This window comes from Vanellus vanellus (assembly GCF_965231255.1).
Source record: "Vanellus vanellus genome assembly, chromosome: 3".
In the NCBI taxonomy this organism is placed as follows: domain Eukaryota; kingdom Metazoa; phylum Chordata; class Aves; order Charadriiformes; family Charadriidae; genus Vanellus; species Vanellus vanellus.
Genome location: NC_138907.1, coordinates 24,109,933 through 24,133,354, shown reverse-complemented (window position 1 = coordinate 24,133,354; position 23,422 = coordinate 24,109,933). Strand labels below are relative to the sequence as shown.

The window sequence follows — 23,422 nt, the reverse complement described above, 5'->3', positions numbered from 1 at the left end:
TGAGCAAACCAGAATAATATACACTTGATTGATATGCTGATGGCAACAGCGGGAAATACTACATAGTTAAAAATTAAAGTTACACTCAGTAGTCTGGGTTGTATTTGTACACTGTAGCTGAATTTAAGGCATCTGAATATGTCTTGCCCCATTTAAATGTTCATTGTACCTTACTGTATATGATACTGATAAAACCCTCAAACATTCTATCTGTGAGTGTTCTTACAAATGTAGACAAGTATTTAAAATTCTGATAAACTATAGGGCTTTTATGTTCATTGATGTGGCTGTGCTTTTTCTTCTGTTAATACACGACATTTGATATAGTGAATCTCAAAAGCGTTACTCAGAGAGCACAGGACAATTTCATTGCCTAAACGTAGAGGTGGAACTGCTCTGATTTCATTGATGATATTATGAGTGAATTTTGCTAGATGAAGAAGAGCATTAACAGTCCTTGCACGTTAATAAATATACAGCAAATGAAGTTATGGGGAAAAAAGCAAAATATATTTAACTAGAAATTAGCATTTTTTTCCCTGAACTTTGGAACTGCAGTTAAACAAATATGTAAAACAAACATGGGAAGGACATGAGATAATTCTTGGGATGAACTCTTTTTATCTTACCTAATTCTTTTATTTTCTGGAATAAACCTGTTTTACTTTAGAGGCCTATATCTTTTTAGGCAAGGCATCTTGCCTTTTGAATTCTACCAAATGTAGTGATGTGGTGGGGATGGAAAGTAACCCAAGGAAACTCCTGTAAAATAGGAAGATTCTCAGAATAGATTTTAATTTTGTGGCCTTCCTGATTCCAGAGTAACTCAGACTCAAAAGATGTGTTCCCATCAAGTTTTTGACTTAGTGCTGATTCTCTCAAAGGCACAAAAGAAAATGTTATATTTGGTGCGTGTTAGAGAGCTGAAGGCATTTAACAGCAATCTAATTCCTAAGAAATGTGCTTTTTTTGGTTTGAGGTTATTTCTTAGTTAGCTAGTCTGAAAATGTTCCACAGTGGATAAATGCTGTATACTCATGCAGCTGAAATCAGTGAAAAAACCCACAAGATGCAAGCCAGCTCTTAAAAGTTGACTGTGTAATTTTAGAAGGCATTTGAAGACCAAATTTCAGAGGTAATTATGTATTCTAGTCAAATGGAGTTTTGCATTTGGTCTTTCATTTTTAAAAGAAGTTGAATGTGTTCCCATTCATTTGTAATGGAAATATAATGTTGAATCATTAGGTGATATAAATCTTCAAAGTACCATTTTTTCAGTCATGTCTTTTTCTTTAATGGTAATTTAAATCAGTAGAAAACAATAGAACAGATCTTTATTTAGTTGCAAATGTCAGAATCCAGTTATCCTCTGACTAAATCTTGCGCAGCCATAGCTGCAGACCAGATTTAAAATGCTACCATTCTGAAACACTGAATGTTTTTTTTTTTTTTTGCTGTCATCTGTTTTTTGAAGAGCTAACTAAGGTCCAGGGCAATAGAGAATAAGGCCTGTTGAGTTTCTGCACAGAAGATAGGTGGTCAGATTTTAGGTTTCCTAAGCCAACAGTGCCTCATATTCACACTTTGTGAGCTTGATTCATGATTAATATACTTCAGTGTTCTGAAAATACGACGAGTGCATACATTTTTCTGTTTAATCACTTAGTTTTGCCTCATAGTATTATTAAAATATTTATTTCAATTTATAGTCACTGATTAGAAAGGCACTTTAGATTTTGGCAATTGAAGTATCGTTGAGGGCATACACATGCTCATAGTTTCAAAATCAGTCTACATTTCTGTCTCCCTGGGTTGCGTTTAGTTGTAACCAGAACTATCAGTTTCACCTTTTTAAATTAAATCAGAGAACTTGTTTTAATCAATTTCACTTTTGAGTACTAGGTCAGAATATGATTCTCTCCTTTAAACGATTTAAGGTTGCTATACATTTTCAGCAACAAAAGTAATCCTATGGAAAAATTTTCCATGAGCAGATGGCTTTTGATATATCAAGGTTTTGCCATTTGTTTTAGTGCTTAAAATAAACATTATTTATAAGACCACTTACATTTTGATGTTACTTAATGAGGAATATGCATCATTGATTTGACTAGCTTAAGAGGTCATTTAGAACTTGCCCGTTAACAAGCTGTAATCTGCTGAGCACACAATGACTTTGTTTAAAATTATCTGTTCAGTGCTGATCAATGACAATAATTGTTTTGTACCAATCACTGTTGAAACTTGCTAATTACTTTGAAGGGCATACACACTTGTCTCTTTTTTTTCAAGAATTTTTTAACCATTCACCTTGGAATTAAAAAGAATTATAGTCGTAACATGTTATACTTCCTTATAAAAGCAAACATTTAGAACTTTCACATTGAAAATATGAGCATCTTCAGAAGCTTTGTGTAAAATGTTCTTTTCCAAAAAGATTACTCTTCAGTTTTGTGATCTCTGATGTATAGAAATCTAGCATAAAATAATTTGAGACATAATGCAATTTTTCTTACTTATGTTTCATTCACTTGAAATCAGTGAGCTCATTCGGAACAGAAAGTGGTGTAAATAAAGGTAGAATGCAGCATTTAATTGGTACACTGAGCCCATTGGAAATAATTATAGCTTTATACAATTCGAGTCTTTTGTCTTTCAGTTTGAGTTTTGATCCTTTAACCCAGAAATATCCAGTTCTGCATTTATAACTGTGAGGTGAAGACTGTCAGAAAGAGTTTCAAAGGGACCATAATCCTGCATTAATGAGCACAGAGCTATATGGGAGCCAAGTTGCTCTTGTTGAGAAATTTGGAAGCCAAACAGAAAAACAAAGCTCAGATCCTTATGCACATGCAAAGGATTTTGCTTAATCCCAGATCTCTGAAGACGTCCTCATTCTTTGCTCTTTCTCTATCCCTGTTTAACCCAGTAAGCTTGTGTATGAGAAAGTGGAGTTGCAAAGAGTATGAAATTTACTATCACCTAGTGCAAAGAAGGATATCCAGCACTTAACCTTTCTTGTTACCATGTTCAGCTGCCCACATAACTATTATTTATTGATATTATAACAAAGTCTAGAAGTCCAAACCATTTTTATTCCAAAAAACCCAAACAACAGCATGTAGGTAAAAGAAAATACCAAGTTTTCTAATCAGTTCTGAGTCTTATTTGAGAAGAGAGGAAAACACATGGTGATGCACAAGGTGATGCACAAGTGCATCATTTTATTTTCTTGGTGGCACATCATTCTAAGACTTTCTGAAAGCTTTACTGTGATACTTACTCTCTTGTTAAGTTTCATATAGAGAGATAATCACAACCTTACCACAAGGTGCCATCAGTTGAGTCTGAATACTAGTTTTTACTTTGAAGAACAGCGTTTTGGCTTTTGTGATTGCAAAATGGTACCAAAGACAAAATATGAAAATGTGCAACCCTGCCTTAGTTAATCTCCTTATAGATGGCTCCAGTGTGTTATTGTTTTCAGCTCAGGAAATGGTGGGAGATGGACAATTGCAATAACTTCTGTCAGTTATAACGATGATACAGAGTTGGACTGCAATGGAACTGGAAGGAGTAGAGGGGATTTTGGCTATTTCTGAAGAGCACTCCCAAGACTTGATACAGACTCTGAAGTCACTGAGTGTAAAGATTGATTGATAGCGTGGGCAATGGGCAAATTTTTTCCCTTGCATTCTTCCTGAATCAAACACAACAAAACATGACTTTCTTTTTTCCTTTTATTTTTTTTTTTTTTTTACATGCTTCTTTGGAATAAGAGATAGTATAAGGAAAAAAAAAAACCCAACACAAACACATGGATTGCACTCCACTAACCAAGTCATACCTTAGTTCTGGAAAGGGAAGGGTTGGTGTAAAGGAAAAAAAAAGAAAAAACATTCCCTGCAGATACACTGAAGAGTTTAAGTTCTTGAAAAGTCTGGTAGCTAGAAGCCCGCAGGAAAAGGAGAGCTCTTATCAAATTACAGCACTTTGTGAAGGTGAGTAGCTTCTCACCTTAGAGATGCTTCTGGATCATAAGACCTCAGTCGTCTTGATTTTTTTAATGTAGATTCTGCATTTCATCTGTTACATCTCTTAAGATTTCATAGCTGTAAAGGTCAAAGTGGTGGAAGTTGGAGCAGCAGTGAAGGTAATGCAGATTAGAAGACAGAAATTGCGAGTTTAATTTAGAAACACATTGAGAAAAAAAGGAGACAAAATGCATGGAATGAAGTAAAGAATATTTTGCAGCCAGATAAATAAGTTCAAGCATGGAATAACGTAGAGAAAGAGGAACTAGACACTGAGAACAGAGGAAAAGATCATTAATCTGTTTTTCAGATGTATTGATCTAGAATACACTGACCTCTTATAGGAAAGAAAATGAGGAGTGAGGGCTGCCCTCAACATGAATGAATAGAGCAAGTTACATCTTCCACCTGTACCTGTCATGGCACCTGTACATGTCATGGCATAGGGGTAAATATGGCTAACCAGATGGCAGTACTGATAATTTTTTACCTAATTAATACTTACTTCCCTTCCCACAAAATAGATAGCCAGTAAACCTGTATTGATTTCAGAGACATCATGATTAGAATTTTTAAATATCAGAGGAGGTTTAAACTGTTTTGTTGAAATAACTTCTTGGGCAGTCAGGCTAGACTTTTCTTTTCCCTCTTTTTTTTTTTTTTTTTTTTTAATTGATGCTTTTTAAAATGCACCAAAACATGAATCCTTTCTGGTGGAGGACGCTACCTAATTTCTATTCTTAATACACCTTTAGGGCTAGCGACAGATAAAGAGGTTTCCTTTTCCAGTTTAAGGTTTATCTGTTATGCAGGAGGAATAGTATTTTGTGAGAAGGTTGTAACTACTGTGCAACAAATAGACATGCATCATCTTACATTGGAGATGAAAGAACTGCAAACGCTAAATGGTGTTTCCAGGAAGCCTGATTCGTTGAGTTGCTGGGAAGGCTTCTATTCAGTTTAGATTATATCCAGAGCACAAAGGTGAGACTGTAGCAGAAGATATTGGTGAGGCAGTGACTCAGTAGGGAATGAATGTTGTACCTGAGAAAAGGCACCACTTCTGTTGTTTGTTTCTAGTGTTCTTACATAAAGCAATGCCACTGGCAGTAGCAGACACTTCTTTTCATTGCCACACCCCAATATAAACAGTGGTTTAAAGCTTGACATTGTTTTTTTAATGTTGGCATTTAATAGGAAATTCATATCACCATTTAACTACAATATGTTACATCCTACCCTCATTTTCTTTGTTGAAACATATTGGTGCTTCTACTTGATACCACTTTTAAGGAAACCATGTAATTTGGGAAATACGGCAGATATGTTATATCTTTTGGTGACTTTTGATTTGAAATATACTAAACAAATTTTTATTTCCTCTAGATTCAGAAAAGATGGCGAGGCTATTATATTCGGAAATATATCCATAATTATTATGCACTGAAAAAATACCTGGAAGCCATTTCTGTGAATAACGAGATTGTCAGGTAAAGATAAAAACTCCACGTGGTAAAGCCTTCATTTCCTCTTCTTTCATTTGTAAAAAGTTTATGGCATTATTTAAACTATTTCTTTGAGTGTAAGTTCCCGTCCATTATCAAAAATATATATATATCAGTCATCATTCTCTTTGTCCTAAGTCTGTGCATGTTGTGCCACATTCTGTTCTCATCTACATTGTTATGAATCCAAAATAATTTCTTTGAATTAATTAGTCGTACTCTGGTTTTATACCAGTTTAATAAAACCTAATTTGTCTCTTCACCTATGCTCAGAACTCATAGCTTGTTATGACCTAAATATGGTTTGAAAATTATTGACAATAAATGAAAGTGAAGATTTGGCTCTAAGTTACATGCATGAACCACACTATGACTATTAATTGTGAAAGATACTGGGCTGGACATAGTGAAGCAGACTCTTTTCATAGTTACAGAAGAGATTAATTTGACTGTTAGATTTCTGGCTAGAACTGTTGTTGCTGTGTTTTCCTACTGTATTTCTCCTATCCATCCCTTGTCTTTCCCTGTATTTAAGTTGAAAGCTCTCTAAACTAGAGGCAATTATTTCCCTCTAGCACATTTGATGTCCTGATCCATGACTATTTCTTCAGATAACAGTGGAAACAAGCAGACATAATACTGGGTGACCGTAATCATTACTTTCTTATTGTAAGTGAAAGGATGTTGGACAAAATCTGTCCAGTTTTTGCTGTTCAGAAAGCCTGAGACAAATCTTTGGCTCCTGAAGCATAGAAATATAAGGGAGCCTAGTGAAAAAGAATTTCTGGAAGTCTCCTCTAGATCACGTGGCAAAAACAATTTAGCCAGGAGACTGTTGGAGACAACAGCATATGCAAGTTATATATGAAAAAAAAGGATGATCCAACTTTTTTGGATGCAGCTTATTAATGTATATTATTTTTCCACAATTATAGCTGATGCTACATCCTCTTTGTCAAAGAATTATAACTCATGTATTATGTTGTTACATATAATGAAGAATACTGATGACTGCCTACCTGTAATCTCTCATTACTATTCATTTAAATATATTCTGTGTAGAAAGTTACATCATAACTCAGCAAAACCAGACTTAAAATATCTGTCATCTCTTCAACTGTACCTTTGTGTTCTGAAATCCTTGAAATGCATTCTCTTCTTGAAAAGGTAGAGTACTAGGAAGACTAGACCAAATCTCGGTAAGTAAATGAAGCAGTCATTTTCTGGTCTGAAATGAATATAACTGGATGAACTGCAGCGACACAACCTGCTTCTTTGTTCATAATAGTTCTATCACTCATCTCCATTCCCTGCGTAAATCTGTAAGAAGGCTCATAACCTGTCAGATTGACCTGATTGACCTTTGATGTGCGTGAACAAATCAAGACAGTAAGTGGTATTCCCATTGTACCGAACGCAGATTGATGCGAACTTTCTATTTTATTTCCCCACACCCCAAACAGATCTCTGCTGGGTACATCTAACTTTGGAGGACTACAAAAATACTTATCTTTCAGTACTTCAACAGGTTCATCAAATTCCCTAGTATTTGTTCCAAGTCATTAAAAACCATAAAGCCTGTGCATTGGTTAGGTATTTTAATCAAGAAATACTTTTGTGCTGTTTCTCTTTAACAGGTAAGGCAAATAATATGACTTCAGGTACATAAAACTGTGTCAAAGTTGGTCTGTGTGATCTCTTACCTGGCAACCAATATATTGATATTCTGCTAAATTCTGTCTTCGAAATTTCACAGAAATATATGTATTTCAGGTTAAAAATTCCACCTTTCAGATTAAAAAAAAAGTTAAAAATGAATTTTGGAGTGAATTTGGTCAAATGGATCATATCGTTTCTGTTTTAAAAAGGCATCAGTTCTCAAGTGCAATCAAGAATCACTGCAGAAATCTCTTCACTGGGGTACATTTGAAAACTAATATGTATATTATCTTCAACATTCTACTTATGAAATCCAACAGATGTTTAGCAAAGATTGGGTGTAGGCCCTCAGCCAAACAGATTTTTCCTGTCGTTGGGCTAAGTTGCTGCCAACTACTTTGGCCCCAAGGTGGCCCATCGTGTTTCTTACAAGGAGTACTGAACAAGGCGGAGGAGAGATTCTCTGCATATTTTTATCAGCCATCACATCAATTGTGGAAGAGTATAACTTCATTCTTCATAAACATTTTTGTGTATATAAAATTATTGTGGATATTCATTGTAAGAAACACCAGGAACTGTCTGAAATTGAAGGACTACAATTATGAAATGGCTGGGGTTTATTCCAGCACCAGCATTATGGAAATTTACACGTTGGTGGACAGAGCCACTAATATACTTGTGCACTCAGATTAGGCTGGCTTTGAGTGTTTCACTTCTGTAGAACACTACAAAAAACACAGCATGATACATAAGTGATGCATTTTTTCTTATTTGTTTTATAGCTATATTCATCAGCATATATGCATTATTGCGGTATAGTGGCAAGTAAAGCAGAGACTGATTTTAAGAACTCCAGAGTGGTATAAGTCTCCACTCCGCCTTGAAAAAAAAAAAACAAAACCACCAAACAGAATGCAGACTAGAAGTTTATAATTTCAAAAGTTTGTTTAAACTGTGTTGTTTCTGGAATTATGATGTAATTCTAAACTGAATTACAATATATTGTTCTCGGTCTTACCTTCTCAAATAATGCTGACAGAATTTTTCTTTATCAACAACTATCTGAAATCACATTGCAAGTCTGACTGAGATACGTTTTTACCTCTTGGTCCAGAACCAGGGGCTGTGCCTAATTTTCTCCTCCTTCATTAAGGAGGAGCCTGTATCAAATTACCACTCACTTGTTTCTAAGAGAAACTTCAGAGGAAGTTGCCATGAAACTTTGGACGTTCTGTTACTTTCTTATGAGAGTATCTTATAAGAGTTATTGAACAAAGTTTGTTTCCTCCTCTCTCCTCCTTCAACCTCTTTTTTTTTTTCAAAATACAGGACACTGCCCTTACTAAGGGGTTTTCTCAACCAGTAGCCACATCTTTACCATTCAGCCTTAATACAAGGCGTCCTTATTTAATAGCTGCCCTCATTTAGTAGCCAGACCTTTATCATTTATCTTTACTGTGAAAACCCCAGGAGAAAGTAAACTTAATAGAAGCTGCCCCAGTTTAAAGCCATAGAGGGATGTAATTAAGTTTAACAGAAATTGATTTAACAGAAATTGACCTAAAATATAATTAAATAATAATAGTCATGTTATGTGTGAGTTTGCACTCACTTAACAGACTGCTTATCCTAACTTAAGGCACTGTTTTTGTATGAACTGAAGATAACTGTCGGCTTTAGCTCCCAGACTGGCTGAAGAGTGGGTGGGTTTTCCTCCAGCATTCCCATTACTTCCCACTGCTACGGAACCAATCGGTGTGATGGCTGCTGGTGTTTTCAGCAGGGTCCCCGGTAGTTGAGTTGAGAAGTGATTCGAAGAATCTCTGGACAGATGGCAAAGGAATGAATTTGAACCCTGCACTCTGTCTGCATAAGGGCATACTCAGATTTTTCTTGACATTTGTGCAGTTTAGCTTCAGCGTAATGGTGAAATGAGTTCATTAGTCCTGAATCCTGTTTTCCCTACAAGATTTAGGAACTTCTAAACCAACCAAATTGGAAACATATTCTTAAATATTTATTTTCCAAAATCTTGCTATTTAGAATTTAGTAGTAAGTCTTCATCTATAGCATCCATTTGTATTTAAATAAATACTAACGCGTACTGTGTTCTGTCTGAATATGGATTAGTTGGGTGGTTGCATATATAAATGCAAGCATTAAAATAAATTCTATTACCTCTCAGTGAAGCTAGTGTATTTAATTTTAAGGGAAAATACCTTGTTTTGAAACATTCTTAAAGCTGCGTTTAACATCTCTAAGAGCTGACAAAATGGTTACAAGGGGAAATATGCCAAAAGCAATTAGCATAGGCTATAACTCCATATGATGCATTAGAATTTTGTTTTATGTGAAACAGTTTCCAATCCATGATAAGCAAATGGACATCACTTCACATAAATTAGCATGCTGGTGCCATTATATCAGAAGAATTTATGGATGACATCAGTTGCCCAACTGTGTGATTAACATGCAGTTCTTTGACTGAGGTTATCTACACATTGGCTTTTAAACTACAGTAAAGCAACTTTGCTGTATGTCAGGTGTGCAACTAGAGATAAAATTTTGGAATGTAGTGCTCCATTTACTGATGAATGGCACCGTTTAAATTTTTCCCTTAGCACAGAACTCAGTAAGATAGTAGTATCAGAAAACTAACAAAGCAGTGGCAAAGTACTGGCTTTGGGGTTCTTGTGTAATCAAGGAAGGTAGTTTAGCATTCTTGGCTATTGAATAAACAGTGACTTAAAGGTAGCAAACTAAGACCTGAGTCTAGCTTTAGCAGGCATCATAGTGTATGTAAACACTGTTATGATTGTAAATTGTGAATTTCACACACTTAGAGGCTTGACACCAAATTCTCCTTTCCATTGTTGTTTGCTTTAGTAGTGAAAAAGCCTTGAGAGTGGCCCTGAAGGGTGTGACTTTCATCCAAGTTTGACTAGCTGTTCTATCAGCAGATTGAATATCAGTCATCATTAAAGCTTTTTGGTCTTCAAGAAGTGTCAGGGAAATAGATAATGCAAAGAAGTAAAAATCACTTCCTTGGCAATATGTATATTCACAAATCCTTTGTGTAGTCTGATATTTTATAATCTTAATGAACAGTGAAATGCAGCACTGTTACTTGTTGCTGGTGATGTAATCCAATGTTTAGCTTTTCTGCAAATATACCTGAGCATGTACTACTGAAAAGAGTATCTAGCTTATTCTTGATTACTAGAGCATTAGTGAGGTCTATTTACCTTTAACATGAGAAGTACTTTGCTTCTTAAAACTTTTGAGGTATCACTATTTTCCATGAAGTGGGCTTGAAATAAATCATCTGTTGTCGTAGTAATATGAGGAGAACTTGCTCAGCCTCCGTCTGTCTGTTCCTTTCTGATAAAGATAAGTCCAGGTGCTGGCCATTTTCTCAAGTGTCAAAGTGTTTTGAAGAATGTAGATATTGTCTTATAATTCAATTAAAATGTTCCTCCTCATTGACTGCAGAAGCAATTGATTCTGTAGTCTATTTTCAATTAATGTCAAAGCCTTTCAGACAGCTCCTTGGAATTCTTGCAACAATAAAAAACTCATTTTTGTAATGTTGTCTTTCACTTGATGTTTAATTAACTAATTTATCTTCAACCCATCTTCTTTTCCTTGTCTTCAAAGATATCTAGAGGAAATACATTATGCTTTTTAACTTATTTACCTGTACTAAGAATTTTCTGAATGTAAAATTATCCTCTCAGCTTTCCTTGGGAGCCATAGAAATAGAGACAAGTGCCAAATATGCTTTCTTGTATTTAAATATTAATTTTAAGTGGGAGGGCACATAATGTGAGACATCTATGCCTTTTACAGCGGATTTTAGCTATAATTGCTAGAACTTGTAGGAAACTTAGAATTGTAATCCACTGAGGCTCCCAGAGTACTTCCATAGCTACAAACCTGATGCTAGGATGAATAAGAGAAAAAAAAAAAAAGTTATTTGATTCTTCTCTGGGATTTGACATAGTTTCCATTGAACAATATTAAGATGCTTATATTAACTTAAGTGGGAGTTAGACCAGAGAAAAGCTTTAAAATGATACATTTTAAAAAGACTCATTAAAAATTAAAATATTCTCTACAGCCATGTATTTTGTGGTGGTTGTGCCTTCTTAATCATGTTGTCCATAAATCCATCTTTCTTCACAGGTTCCGAGCATAAAGTCCCTCTTTGACTAGTCAGTCCATTTTTAGGCTCTTTGCCTACCTTTATGCATATTAACCCAGTTTCATTTACGTATATGCTTTTATACAGCATATGTGTTTATATACGTACAGGCTTTTACTAATGCATTTTGCAAACCAGGACATTTAAGATGGACTTTTTGTCTCTTCAGTTTGATCACGGAATTGAAATGAACTAGCTAAAGTTACAGAGCAGGCAATACCCTGTTTTAACTCCATAGCAAAGCACTTTCTGAATGCAGTGAGGTTAAGGTAGGAACCATTATGATTACACAGTAAGCTGAATTTCCATTGCTGATTCTGCCTCGTGTGCCTTATTCTATTCATGCCTCTCTTGAGCAAGTGGTGAAGGCAGCCTTGCCATGTTTTTAGCTAGTTCTGTGTAATATAGGTCAAGTTTGGAGATAAACACGAATAACATAAGTAATATAAGTAACTGGTTAGACTTTAAAAATATGAAGGCTGTATTTTCTCATGTATTTGTGTATAGCACTAAACACACCATTTGGAGTAACATTAGGCTTTATTTCTCTTCTATCCAAAGGAAGATTTTTAATCTGAGTGTGTAGAAAGGAATTGAGATCCTTGCATTCACTCGTTGGACCAAATAGTGTGTGCTGTAGCTGATTACTTTTGGTGAAGGTAGAGTAAAATAGGTGTGACAACATAGTATTGTAGAATAATTATAGTTTTATACCTGTGAGCTTTGAAGGCACTGTAGTGTCTGGATAGATTTTTTATTTTGAAATAGGTCTGTTAGAATTATTGACAGCTCATAAAACATTTTCTGCAGACAAAGACCAACTAATGTTAGCATTTTGTATTGTTTTATATAGACAGATTTCACAGTCTTATATTTTGTCTGAAGTAGGCTCTTCACTGTAAAATAAGTAGGAAAGGGGAAGAGGTACAGTTTCATTAAGCTCTAACATATCATTGACTGTCAGGTAGGTCTTGTTATGCTGTCCATCCTCATTTAACTATCCCACAAGATCTCTTAATGAAGTTAAGCCCCAAGTTCACTCCAGTAATTCTGTGGCAAGAGTTTGTGCAATGTAACAATTCATCACTTGTCAGGAAGGCACTTTTAGTTTATACATTTAATAAGGGCATCCTCTAGCTTGGTTAATTAGAAGTGAACAGTTTGCATATTTACTAAATGCGGAGTGTCATTGCCACCACGGCCTATTGCCTACATGAATTATTTCTCTATCTGCAATAAACAGCTGGGTAATTATTACTGCCATAATCAGATAAATTCCCTCTGTAAGGCTTTTCTTACATGGCAATTCTTTGAACTCATCCAAAGCTGAACAAAATTTATGAACTCCAGCAGCTAGGCCGCTTTTCATACTGTAGTGTCCCTGTTCCCTATTTCAAGGACGTGTAGAGTATCATAAATATTGTGTAAATTAGGAGGATAAATATGATTACCTAAAGATTACATATTAATAAACTTGATTTTCAAAATATAATTTTCAGGTTGTAACTGATTAAATTATAGCAGTTCTGGTTTTATCTAATTGTAGAGACATGACAGGCCATCTATATACAGGCTATACTAGGTTATCAGGGAAGAGCTCTTCTGTTTGAAGACTAAAGACTTGTGAAAAAGTATATAAATATTTTTGTGTGCCATTTGGAGAACTAGTTATTGCAGCTGTTTAGGTCATTAGGAGTATGACAAATTTTATGTGCCATTTACTCAACTTACTTAAAGCAGTTCTTTTGTCATTAAAACAAAGTGATGGTTCTTTTTGGTGTGTAATTTTCAGTTTAATAATGAAGCATAAAATTTAAAAGTAGGAATTTATGGCTTACATTAGAAAATTAGATATTTCTTTTATTTGTAGAAGCAATTTGTATACAAATGTTTATGTAACTAAGCTTGCTCTATACTATCCAAATATTCCAGCTCATGTGTGAAAGAAAATCAAAGGACATAAGTGTCAATTTCTTTTTTAATTAATGCACAATGTCCAGTCAATTTAATACGATGCTTTTTTTATCATAATGTAAGATACAGTGTCTGAGTGCAACTAGAAGATAAATCACATACTTCATAACTCCTTATTAAATAAGTAGTATACCTCACAATTTAACAAAATACTCAGAGATAGCAGGAATTTTAATGAAGACCAAACTAAGTACGGTGTTCTTTGGCACCACTGTACCCAATGGAAGGCTTTTGAGGCTAGACTGCCTTTCTCATTCCCATTTATGTGCGAGAAATAGAGACTACAGTGGTGAGGACCTTTAAAAAGAGCCACACCAAAGTTGTGTTTTGTTATTAGAAGTGTGGTATCTAAGCTTTGCATTTTTGCAAGTTCATGATCTGATTTTCGACTGAGGATGTAGAGGCTTATTGATCTTTCGATCTTTCTTTGACATTTCAGGTTTTTTTATGATGGAAAATTATTTTCCTTCCCTTTATATTGGTACATCTTATAACATCCCATGAAGTATCATAGAATTGCATGAGATGCAAAACAGTATACAGTTTCTCATAATAACTTTTTTGTTTGTTTTAGAAGAAAAATGTCCAAAATGAAAAAAAGGGATTTAAAAAAAACCCCATAATTAAATTTTGGCTAATTATTTTTGGATTTTCTAGATCATTATAAGTAGACCCTTCTGTTATCTAAGAAGAGTTAGTTCTCTTAGGTACTCACTCAGAGAAGAAAACAGAAAAACTAATTGTCTTCTATTTTTAAAGTCCGGAACAGTAATAAAGAATAACAAAAAAGTGGGATTATTTTTTGTTATAGTGACGCTCAAAATAATGTTATTGTGAATCAGATGGTCTAGTCTGACTCACCAGTATCATATCTTTCAATAACAAATTTATAACAATATCTATAAAAAGCCCGTTAAACTTTGACTGAACAATGATTTAAGAGCATCAACAGATAGAAAATACCCTTTTTATTCTACTCCAGGAGTTAACTACCATTGGTGTTCAAATATGTCCCATATTTCCCCATTGAAATAGTTTCATTTTGTCTTTGAACCACTGCTTCTTGTCATATTCTCCTCGACTAGACTGAAAACTCCTTTAATATTCAGAATTCATACACTAATCTAGCCACCTCTTAGTATGCTTTGTGCTAAACATAAACAATGGAGGTCATTGCAAGATGTTATATCTCTGCTTAAAATCATTTTTGCGACCATTTTGGACAGGCTTTCAAACATTCTTTGAAATACTGTCAGCATCAGAACAGTTATGATTATCAGGTTACGGTTTTCAGGTTATCAGGCACAGTTATCACGGAATCACGGAATCACAGAATTTTCAGAGTTGGAAGGGACCTCTAGAGATCATCTAGTCCAACTCCCCTGCTAAAGCAGGATTGCCCAGAGCACATTACTCAGGACTGCATCCAGGCGGGTCTTGAAAATCTCCAGAGAAGGGGACGCCACAACCCCCCGGGGCAGCCTGTGCCAGTGCTCTGTCACCCTCACCGTAAAGAAGTTTTTCCGTGTATTGGAACGGAACTTCCTATGTTCTAACTTGTGCCCATTACCCCTCGTCCTGTCACTGGGAACCACTGAAAAGAGCCTGGCTCCATCCTCCTTCGACCCACCCTTTAGATACTTGTAAGCATTAATAAGGTCTCCCCTCAGCCTTCTCCTCTCCAGGCTAAAGAGTCCCAGCTCTCTCAGCCTTTCCTCATAAGGGAGATGCTCCAGTCCCCTAATCATCTTTGTAGCCTTTTGCTGTACCCTCTTCAGCAGTTCCCTGTCCCTCTTGAACTGGGGACCCCAAAACTGGACACAGTATTCCAGTTGTGGCCTCACTAGTGCAGAGTAGAGGGGGAGAATGACCTCCCTCGACCTACTGGCCACACTCTTCCCTATGCAGCCCAGGATTCCATTGGCCTTTTTGGCAACAAGGGCACATTGCTGGGCCGTGGATAATTTACTATCTACCATGACCCCCAGATCCTTCTCCTCAGAGCTACTTCCCAGCAGGTCCACCCCTAACCTATACTGGTGCCTAGCATTCTTCCTCCCCAGGTTCAGGACCTTGCACTTGCTTTTGTTGAACCTCATTAGGTTCTTCTCTGCCCAGCTCTCCAGCCTGTCCAGGTCACGCTGGATGGCAGCACAGCCCTCTGGGGTGTCAGCCACCCCACCCAGTTTGGTATCATCAGCAAACTTGCTGAGGATACACTCTGTCCCCTCATCCAGGTCATTAATGAATATATTAAACAAGATTGGACCAAGTATTGACCCCTGGGGAACACCACTGGTTACAGGCCTCCAACTAGGCTCTGTGCCACTGATCACAACCCTCTGAGTTCTGTCCCACAGCCAACTCTCAATCCACCTCACTGTCACCTCATCTAGCCCATACTTCCTCAGTTTCCTAATGAGGATGTTATGGGAGACAGTGTCAAAAGCCTTGCTAAAGTCAAGGTAGATGACATCTACGGCTCTCCCCTCATCCAGCCAACCAGTTATAACATCACAGAAATCTGTCAGATTGGTCAAGCACGATTTACCCTTGGTAAATCCATGTTGACCACTTCCAATAACTTCCTGTTCCTCAACGTGTTTGGAGATGACATCCAGAATGAGTCGCTCCATTACTTTCCCAGGGACAGAGGTGAGACTAACCGGTCTGTAGTTCCCTGGGTCCTCCTTCTTGCCTTTTTTTGAAGATCTGAGTGATGTCAGCCTTCCTCCAGTCCTCAGGCACCTCTCCTGTTCTCCATGACCATTCGAAGATGATGGAGAGTGGTCTAGCAATAACATCTGCCAGCTCTCTCAGCACTCAGGGGTGCATGCCATCAGGGCCCATGGACTTATGAATGTCCAGCTTGGCCAAGTGGTCTCTGACCCGGTCCTCCTCAACTGAGGGAAAATCTTCCACTCTCCAGACCTTCCCCTTTGCCTTCAGAGTATGGGATTCGTGAGGGACAGCTTTAGCAGTGAAGACCGAAGAAAAGAAGGCATTCAGTAACTCTGCCTTCTCTGTGTCTTCCACCACTAGGGCACCTGTCTCATTCACCAGTGGGCCTACATTTTCCCTAGTCTTCCTTTTTCTATTGATATACTGAAAGAATCTCTTCTTATTGTCTTTAACTGCAGTGGCCAAGCTGAGTTCTGATTGAGCTTTGGCCCTTCTCATTTCCCCCCTACATACCTTTGTTATATCTTGATAGTCCTCATAAGTTGCCAACCCCCTTTTCCAGAGAATGTAAACTTTCCTTTTTTTCCTGAGGTCCAGCCAAAGTTCTCTATTTATCCAGGCTGGTCTTCTTCCCCGTCTGCTCGTTTTTCGAGACATGGGGATGGCCTTCTCCTGCGCTTTTAAGAGCACCTGCTTGAAGTATGCCCAGCCTTCCTGGGCACCTTTGCTCTTCGAAACTGCCTCCCAAGGGACACTCTCGACCGTGCTCCTAAACAGGCTAAAGTCTGCCCTTTGGAAATGCAAGGTGGCAGTTCTGCTGGCTCTCCGCCTTACTTGATCAAGAATTGAAAATTCTATCATTTTGTGATCACTCTGCCCAAGGCGACCTCCAACCTTTACATCCCCCACAAGTCCTTCTCTGTTAACAAACAGTAGGTCCAGTAGGGCACTTCCCCTAGTTGCTTCCTTCACCAGCTGTGTTAGGAAGTTGTCTTCCACACACTCCAGGAACCTCCATGACTGTTCCCTCTCTGCTGCGTAGTATCTCCAGAAGACATCTGGGAAGTTGAGGTCCCCCACAAGAACAAGGGCAACTTCTTATGGTGCATAAGAAGTTGAAAAAATAATACTTTTTTTTTTCCTTCTGATATATTCTCAGCTTATGCATCAATTTATATACCTTTTCATCACAGTATCATAAAAGAACTTCTTCATGTCTATGAACGCTACTCAGAATACCTCCTTTAAAAGCCATAGTTCCTCATACTGCCAGCATGATTTTTTTAAGCTGTGCAAAACTTTTACTTATTATTATCCCCCTTTCAAATTCTTCAGACTCTTCACCTTGTAGGGTTAATTACATGAATCCATTAAGTTGTATATCCTTGATAGTGAAGCTAAATCCCAGTGTTTTACCTTGAACTTCTTAGTTTCTACTGCCTTCAAACTAAATCAACATGACACGGTATTTCAAAAAAGCAACATTTTCCACCTTTTTTGTCCAAATGCGCTATTCTTTTCTTGTCCAATTAACTAACTAATTGCAAAGTGTTTACAGCTTCGTCTAGGAAACTAATCTGATCTTTCAGCTGCACGGCACCCAAAATGATGCAGCACTCATTAGCCTACTTGTACTTGGAGTTGGGAGGTCTCACAACCATCTAGCATTGTGCTTAGTTACTCAAGAAGAGATCTAGTACTCAGATCAGAAAATTATGTGCTTAGGTATAGACATCAGAACCTAGTGTTGGATGTACTCATTATGCACGCATAATTGGATGCCTAAATACATAATTAAATGTAGTCTGGTTTATATGGTAGAACACAAATTTCAGAGAACAGACTTTAATTCTGAGTGTAATTTCTTGCATGCCATAATGCAAAATGCCTGATCTTTTTGGATGTTGATTGCTTCAAAGTTTTCAAGACAATAAGAGATAAGGTTTCCTTGCATTTCTGAAAATTGGGATCTAGTTGATCATTTCAGTTTGGTAATTAGCCACTGCTGTGAAATCACATACAAATCCTACTGCAGTATTTAAAAATGCATCAGATCTCTCCCAAAATATTTGCATTTGCTATATAAAAATATACTTGTTTGCTGTGTCTTTCATAACGTTCTATGCTTCATTAAAAATGACATCATAGATGGTCAAGTGGTAACACCGTTCCGTGAATATGGAATTTGAGAAAACCATCAAGTACTGTGAAAATCACTCTGAATTTGTGAGATCTGGCATTACTGCTCTGCTTTACGTAATGGGTCAATACATAAAAGGTCTCCCTGCCTTGCCACTGTAAAACCTGTTTAATGTGAATAAAGCGTACCATTTTATTTGCAAACATATGCAGACTTTTATATGAAAGTAAGTGAAAAATGTGAATCAGGCAGTAGACCTCAGTCAAATTGTTTCATAATACCTTGAGAAAGAAAATCAACTTAGCTGATGACCTTTAGAAGTTATAACGTCATGTTTGCTTTCTAAATCACATAATGTTGTATATTGTAAATGTTGCCAAGTACCATATATTAAAGTAAAAGGAATACAGATATGTCGACATTGTCCTGCACTGCAGCAGAGAGATAACAGCTTAAATGAGTTCATTCTAGTACTGGGAACAGCTTAACTGTGGCAAAACATAGCAGTGTGCTTTCCTCTAGTTATTACTGCGCAGATGGTAGCATATATAGTCTTCTGGGAGTTGCAGTGCCAGAAGATAACAGATACTTTCACATGACATTCACTAGAAAACTTTCAATGGTATTTGCTGTGGTTAGACATGCTCTTTTATATCTTGCTGGAAAAATTAAGAACATGACTGCTCTCTTAGCAGCTTAGCTCTGACACTGTGCTAGAAATGACCACTGCTGCTAAACTGCTATCGGAATAATTTATGTTAGGGCTCTGTTAGCCATTCTGGGCTAGATCAGCTTTGTTATCCCCAAATACTAATTTCAATGTTTAAGCTAATCAACCAGGCCGATTTTCCCTGAAGGGGTAAATAGCAAACAGACGTGGAGTGAAAGCATTTTTCCTGCTGTGGTTTGCTTTATTAGTATAGACCTGAGCATAAATAAAGTTGAACCAGTATACTTGGATCCAGTTCCTCAGCCAACAGAAGCTTCAGTGTTGTAGTTACTCTTATGCTATGTCCTTAATGGCTGGGTTTTACAGTTTAATTAAATCAAAATATTTAAGCTAACAAAACACCATCTTTTAATTCAGACCTGTAAAAAACCTATTTTTAACTTCACAGCATTTTGTGCTGCCAAAGAGTATGAAGTAAATTCAGCTTAAAGATTTATATACACAAGGGAAAAACATTTGGACCAATAAGTTTGCGTGTTTCCAGAGAATGGAATAATTTGAAAAGACTATATATTACCAAAAAAGTAGGTTTTAAATAGGTGTGAGGAAAAATTCTGTGAGAGTTGTTATTGAAACCTTAATTAGAAGATTCTATATAATGGAGTAGGGAAAATACTCCCTTTTTAGTTATAAACTGGCTCTGCAATCAGTATTTTGAAAAGTTGTTGCACTCTCTTGAGTAACTGTGCAGCAGTGGAAATTGGAAGGATAAGAAGGATACATCAGTCTGTTCTTTCCTATCGTCTGGTACATGCTGTGTCCTGATCTCCTGATCTGCACAAGGTATTCATTCACTGTATGCCCTTCGCTGCTATGTTCATCACATTTCCTACGTAGTATATTGATCACATTGTGGACCTTGACAGTTGAACTGGTATGTCACTTAATTCCATTGGCAGCGTACACTATGTGATTAAGGAAAGATGGGCAGAGTATGTTCTACTATGCACAAAGTATAATGGGATTTTAAGGCCTTTCTGTAAAATTAATAATAATAGAAACTATAGGGTGGTTTTGCATGCCTACACATTACCTTTATTTATTTTAATTTTTTTCATCCTAAGGAGTTATATTGGTTTCCTGTTCATTGTACTGCAATGATAGAGCAGTACCATTCCTCCAGATTTTGGAGAAAGTGTCATGATTAAGTTGTCAAGTGGATTGATGTAAACATTCACATTTAAAATTAGTACGAATTTTGGATATCCATTTGTGGTAGGTCTCCTAGGCAGTAAGATACCTCATACTACTAATAATGGACTGCCTCTTTGAGCATCTGTTTCACTGTAACTCGAGATCAAACATTTGGTCAAGGGATTCTGTCTCCAGGATACCCACTGGAGTATACATCATGGTAGAGAGGAGTAAGGGTGTTAAAGAGCTGCTCTGTTCTGCTCAGTAAATCTGTACAGCTTCATTCAAAAATCAGAAAAGGATTGAGGATGATCAAGCTGTTTGAAGGTATATAGCTAACATAAGTATGTAGTTTGTATATTCTGTTAAAACTTTGCTTTTAAAGTACAGAGCTCTCTAAACTATTTTTACATCCTAGGCTAGTCTATACATATATTTAATTTTTTCCCAAATGTAATAGATTAAGTCAAATGATATTATGATGGCAGGTCGTATTCCATTCTCACCTACACCAACTTAATGTGAAAGCAAGTGGCATGCAGTGGTGTATCAAAAGTATTGTCCCACTAATTTCATTTTCACTTCTATATTCTGTATTTGAGCCGGGAGAATGATATATAGTCATGAAGGTAAAATCGATTTAGGTTATCTCCTTTTATGCTAAGGCTGCCTAGTGCCTGTGTTGCAGGAATTTTATGATTTGGGGTCTGAACTGTTTAAAATCACGATAACTTTATAGTCTTTCTGGGTACTTTAGGCAACAATACTGATTATTGATTTTCTCAGATGCCCTTTGCTTTGGTTAATATTATAACGTTATGGTTATCTGGTCAAATGACTACAGAATACCAGTGAAAATGCAAACAGAATGCAATAGTTTGATAAAGTTCAATAAATGTAGGTCAGTGTGAATTTGTAAGATGATGCAGTTCTATGCAGAATTATTACAATCTGTATATTGCTGAAATCATCACTTGAAGACCTTTCCAAAAGTGCCAGGAGCAATATTATATGTGTATTTTTAACCTTTATACAGACAGCAGGAGCACTGTCAACCGAATTTGCATCTCATAGCTGGAACCAACACCACTGCCTACTGCATAATGAAATATCAGAATAACAATAAGTTACCCTGTCATATGAAAATGTTTTATTTTCAACCTATATAAAGCAAATCATTTTACCATTAACAAATCAATAGCTGCTTCACAGATTTGTTACACAAGTTCATTTTTAATTGTGGGCTTTGATCACATATGTTGATAATCCTATGCCTATTTTCAATTACGTGAAGCATTCCCTATGACAAGGAAAACACACTTTGTCTTATTGACAAGGGTGCAGGCTGCAAAAGTATGTTGAAAATTATTTGTAACTGCTTAAAAAAACTCAAACTTTTAAATGCATTATTGTACGGCAGTAGTGAGGACGTGTGATAATCAGGAAGGATCATGATAATTTGGATGATAGTACTGTCTAAAGAGATCGTGAATTACATTGAACTTCAACAAGTATTTTAGACTTCATTTAATTTCAGCAAATAATGATTATTAATCATTCATTCAAAATAACCTGGTAAATTCAGATTAATGACAATAGGAAACATTTTGCATCCCATTACCATTACATCTGTAATACAAATTTATATTTTTATCATTATTTGGAATCTTTCATCACCAGTTGTTTTCTAAATAACAAAGCTTCTGTATCCACTCTTGAGAAGTAGATGAGTATATAAGAACATGAATGAACTATAGTAACATGTTGATAGATATTTCATCAGTTATAGGTAGCGATACTAAAGCTGAATAGCAGACTCTAATCAAAAAGGAACAAGAAATATTAAATATGTAAAACATGGATCATACACTCTGATATTGGAGGTAAAGTGGCATAAAATAAAAGAACAAAGTTGATACTATATGCATTGTCTATTTATTCATTTGTTTATGATTGATTGATATAGAACAAAGAGTTTCCAAGTAAAAATGCTTATGTGCCTACATGCAGTGACTCTGAAATCTTTACCTTAAGGACAAAGAAAGGTCGCCAATCTCTCCAACTCCTAGTTCTTTGTCAAAAATGGACACAGTTAATGAGGTTTGTTTGGTACAGCACAAATTCTCAGACACAGATAGAGATCCTTTCAATGGAAACAAATTTGTTTGGCTTTACCAGGTTACTTAGCGATTAATAATAGCCTTGAGATGCAGGTCAGAAAGGTCATCGTCCCCGCTTGCCAACACAATCTAAAATGTGCAGCTAGTCCGGCTCTGCAGGCTTTGAGGCCCCGAAATGCTATGCATAAAGTAAAACAGGCTATTTTCCAACTTCTTTTTTCATATTAATAAGCAATTTTCAAGAGAAGGGTGGCAAAATGGGGGCCATGCCACTCTAAGTAATTCATTTATTTTGCAATTTAATCTTATGTTGGAAAAAAATTACACTGCTGCAAAAGCATAGCATGGTGATTTTTAAACGTCAGTGTGCTTCATAAGTAACCTTGTATGAAATATTGTATTAGCAGCCTTTAACAGTAAACTGCAACAAAAAATATTTCCAGAGATTGAAACAGACCTATACATCTTTTCTGATCTTTAATTTATTTCCTTTTCGTTCTATTTTTTCTTTAACGTTTGAAATAAAGCTTATTTAATTACTTAATATTTTACTTATTTTAGTTGATACAAACTTGAAAGATAGCATGACACAAATAAAAATTCTACATTGCAACTTGTATTTAAGAATGTGGTTTCATAGTGTTCATATTTATGAAGCAATTATTGCTCTTTCACATATTTTGATAAAAAAAAAACATTATGATAATTAAAATATTGAGAATAAGTCTGAGTCACAATCTTAAAAAAACTTTAAGGAGCAATATGACTTTCCCATGGGATTATTCGTATCAGCAAATTTATTCATGTGCATATTTTGACAGGATTTGACCCTTGTCCTAGAGTGTCTTATTTGGTACTCATTGAAACTGAGACTATTAATATGGACCTCTCTAAATAATCTGTTTTGCTGGAATATTTCACATATCCAGATATGTGAATAGTGTATTTTTCTTTGCTTTTTATTTTCTCATATACACACATGCTTAAAAAAATAAAGACTAGAATTTACTCACTTAATTAACTTTGAAACAATCTAAATGCTTGACTGAATATGCTCGGTGTCTTTGGCACCCAGGTTAATTTGAACTAGCCATTTCTTAATAACAAAAATAACAAATGTTAATCAAACTAACCTTTTTTAACTGGGTCAAAAAAATTCCATACACATGCGCTGTGCACAATAGCACGGAATTTCGTTTCTTATAGAACATTAATTCACTCCACTGTTTGCATAATT

General features: G+C 36.1%; 1 protein-coding gene across 1 annotated transcript in view; it reads left to right on the top strand.

The window, feature by feature from the left end:
• Nucleotides 1-23,422, top strand: part of SPATA17 (spermatogenesis associated 17) — a gene marked incomplete at both ends in the record, with an annotated part of 93,912 nt that overhangs the window by 15,551 nt on the left and 54,939 nt on the right. The window contains 1 exon segment of the mRNA XM_082481644.1: nucleotides 5,421-5,524. Coding sequence (XP_082337770.1) covers nucleotides 5,421-5,524 — 104 coding nt within the window.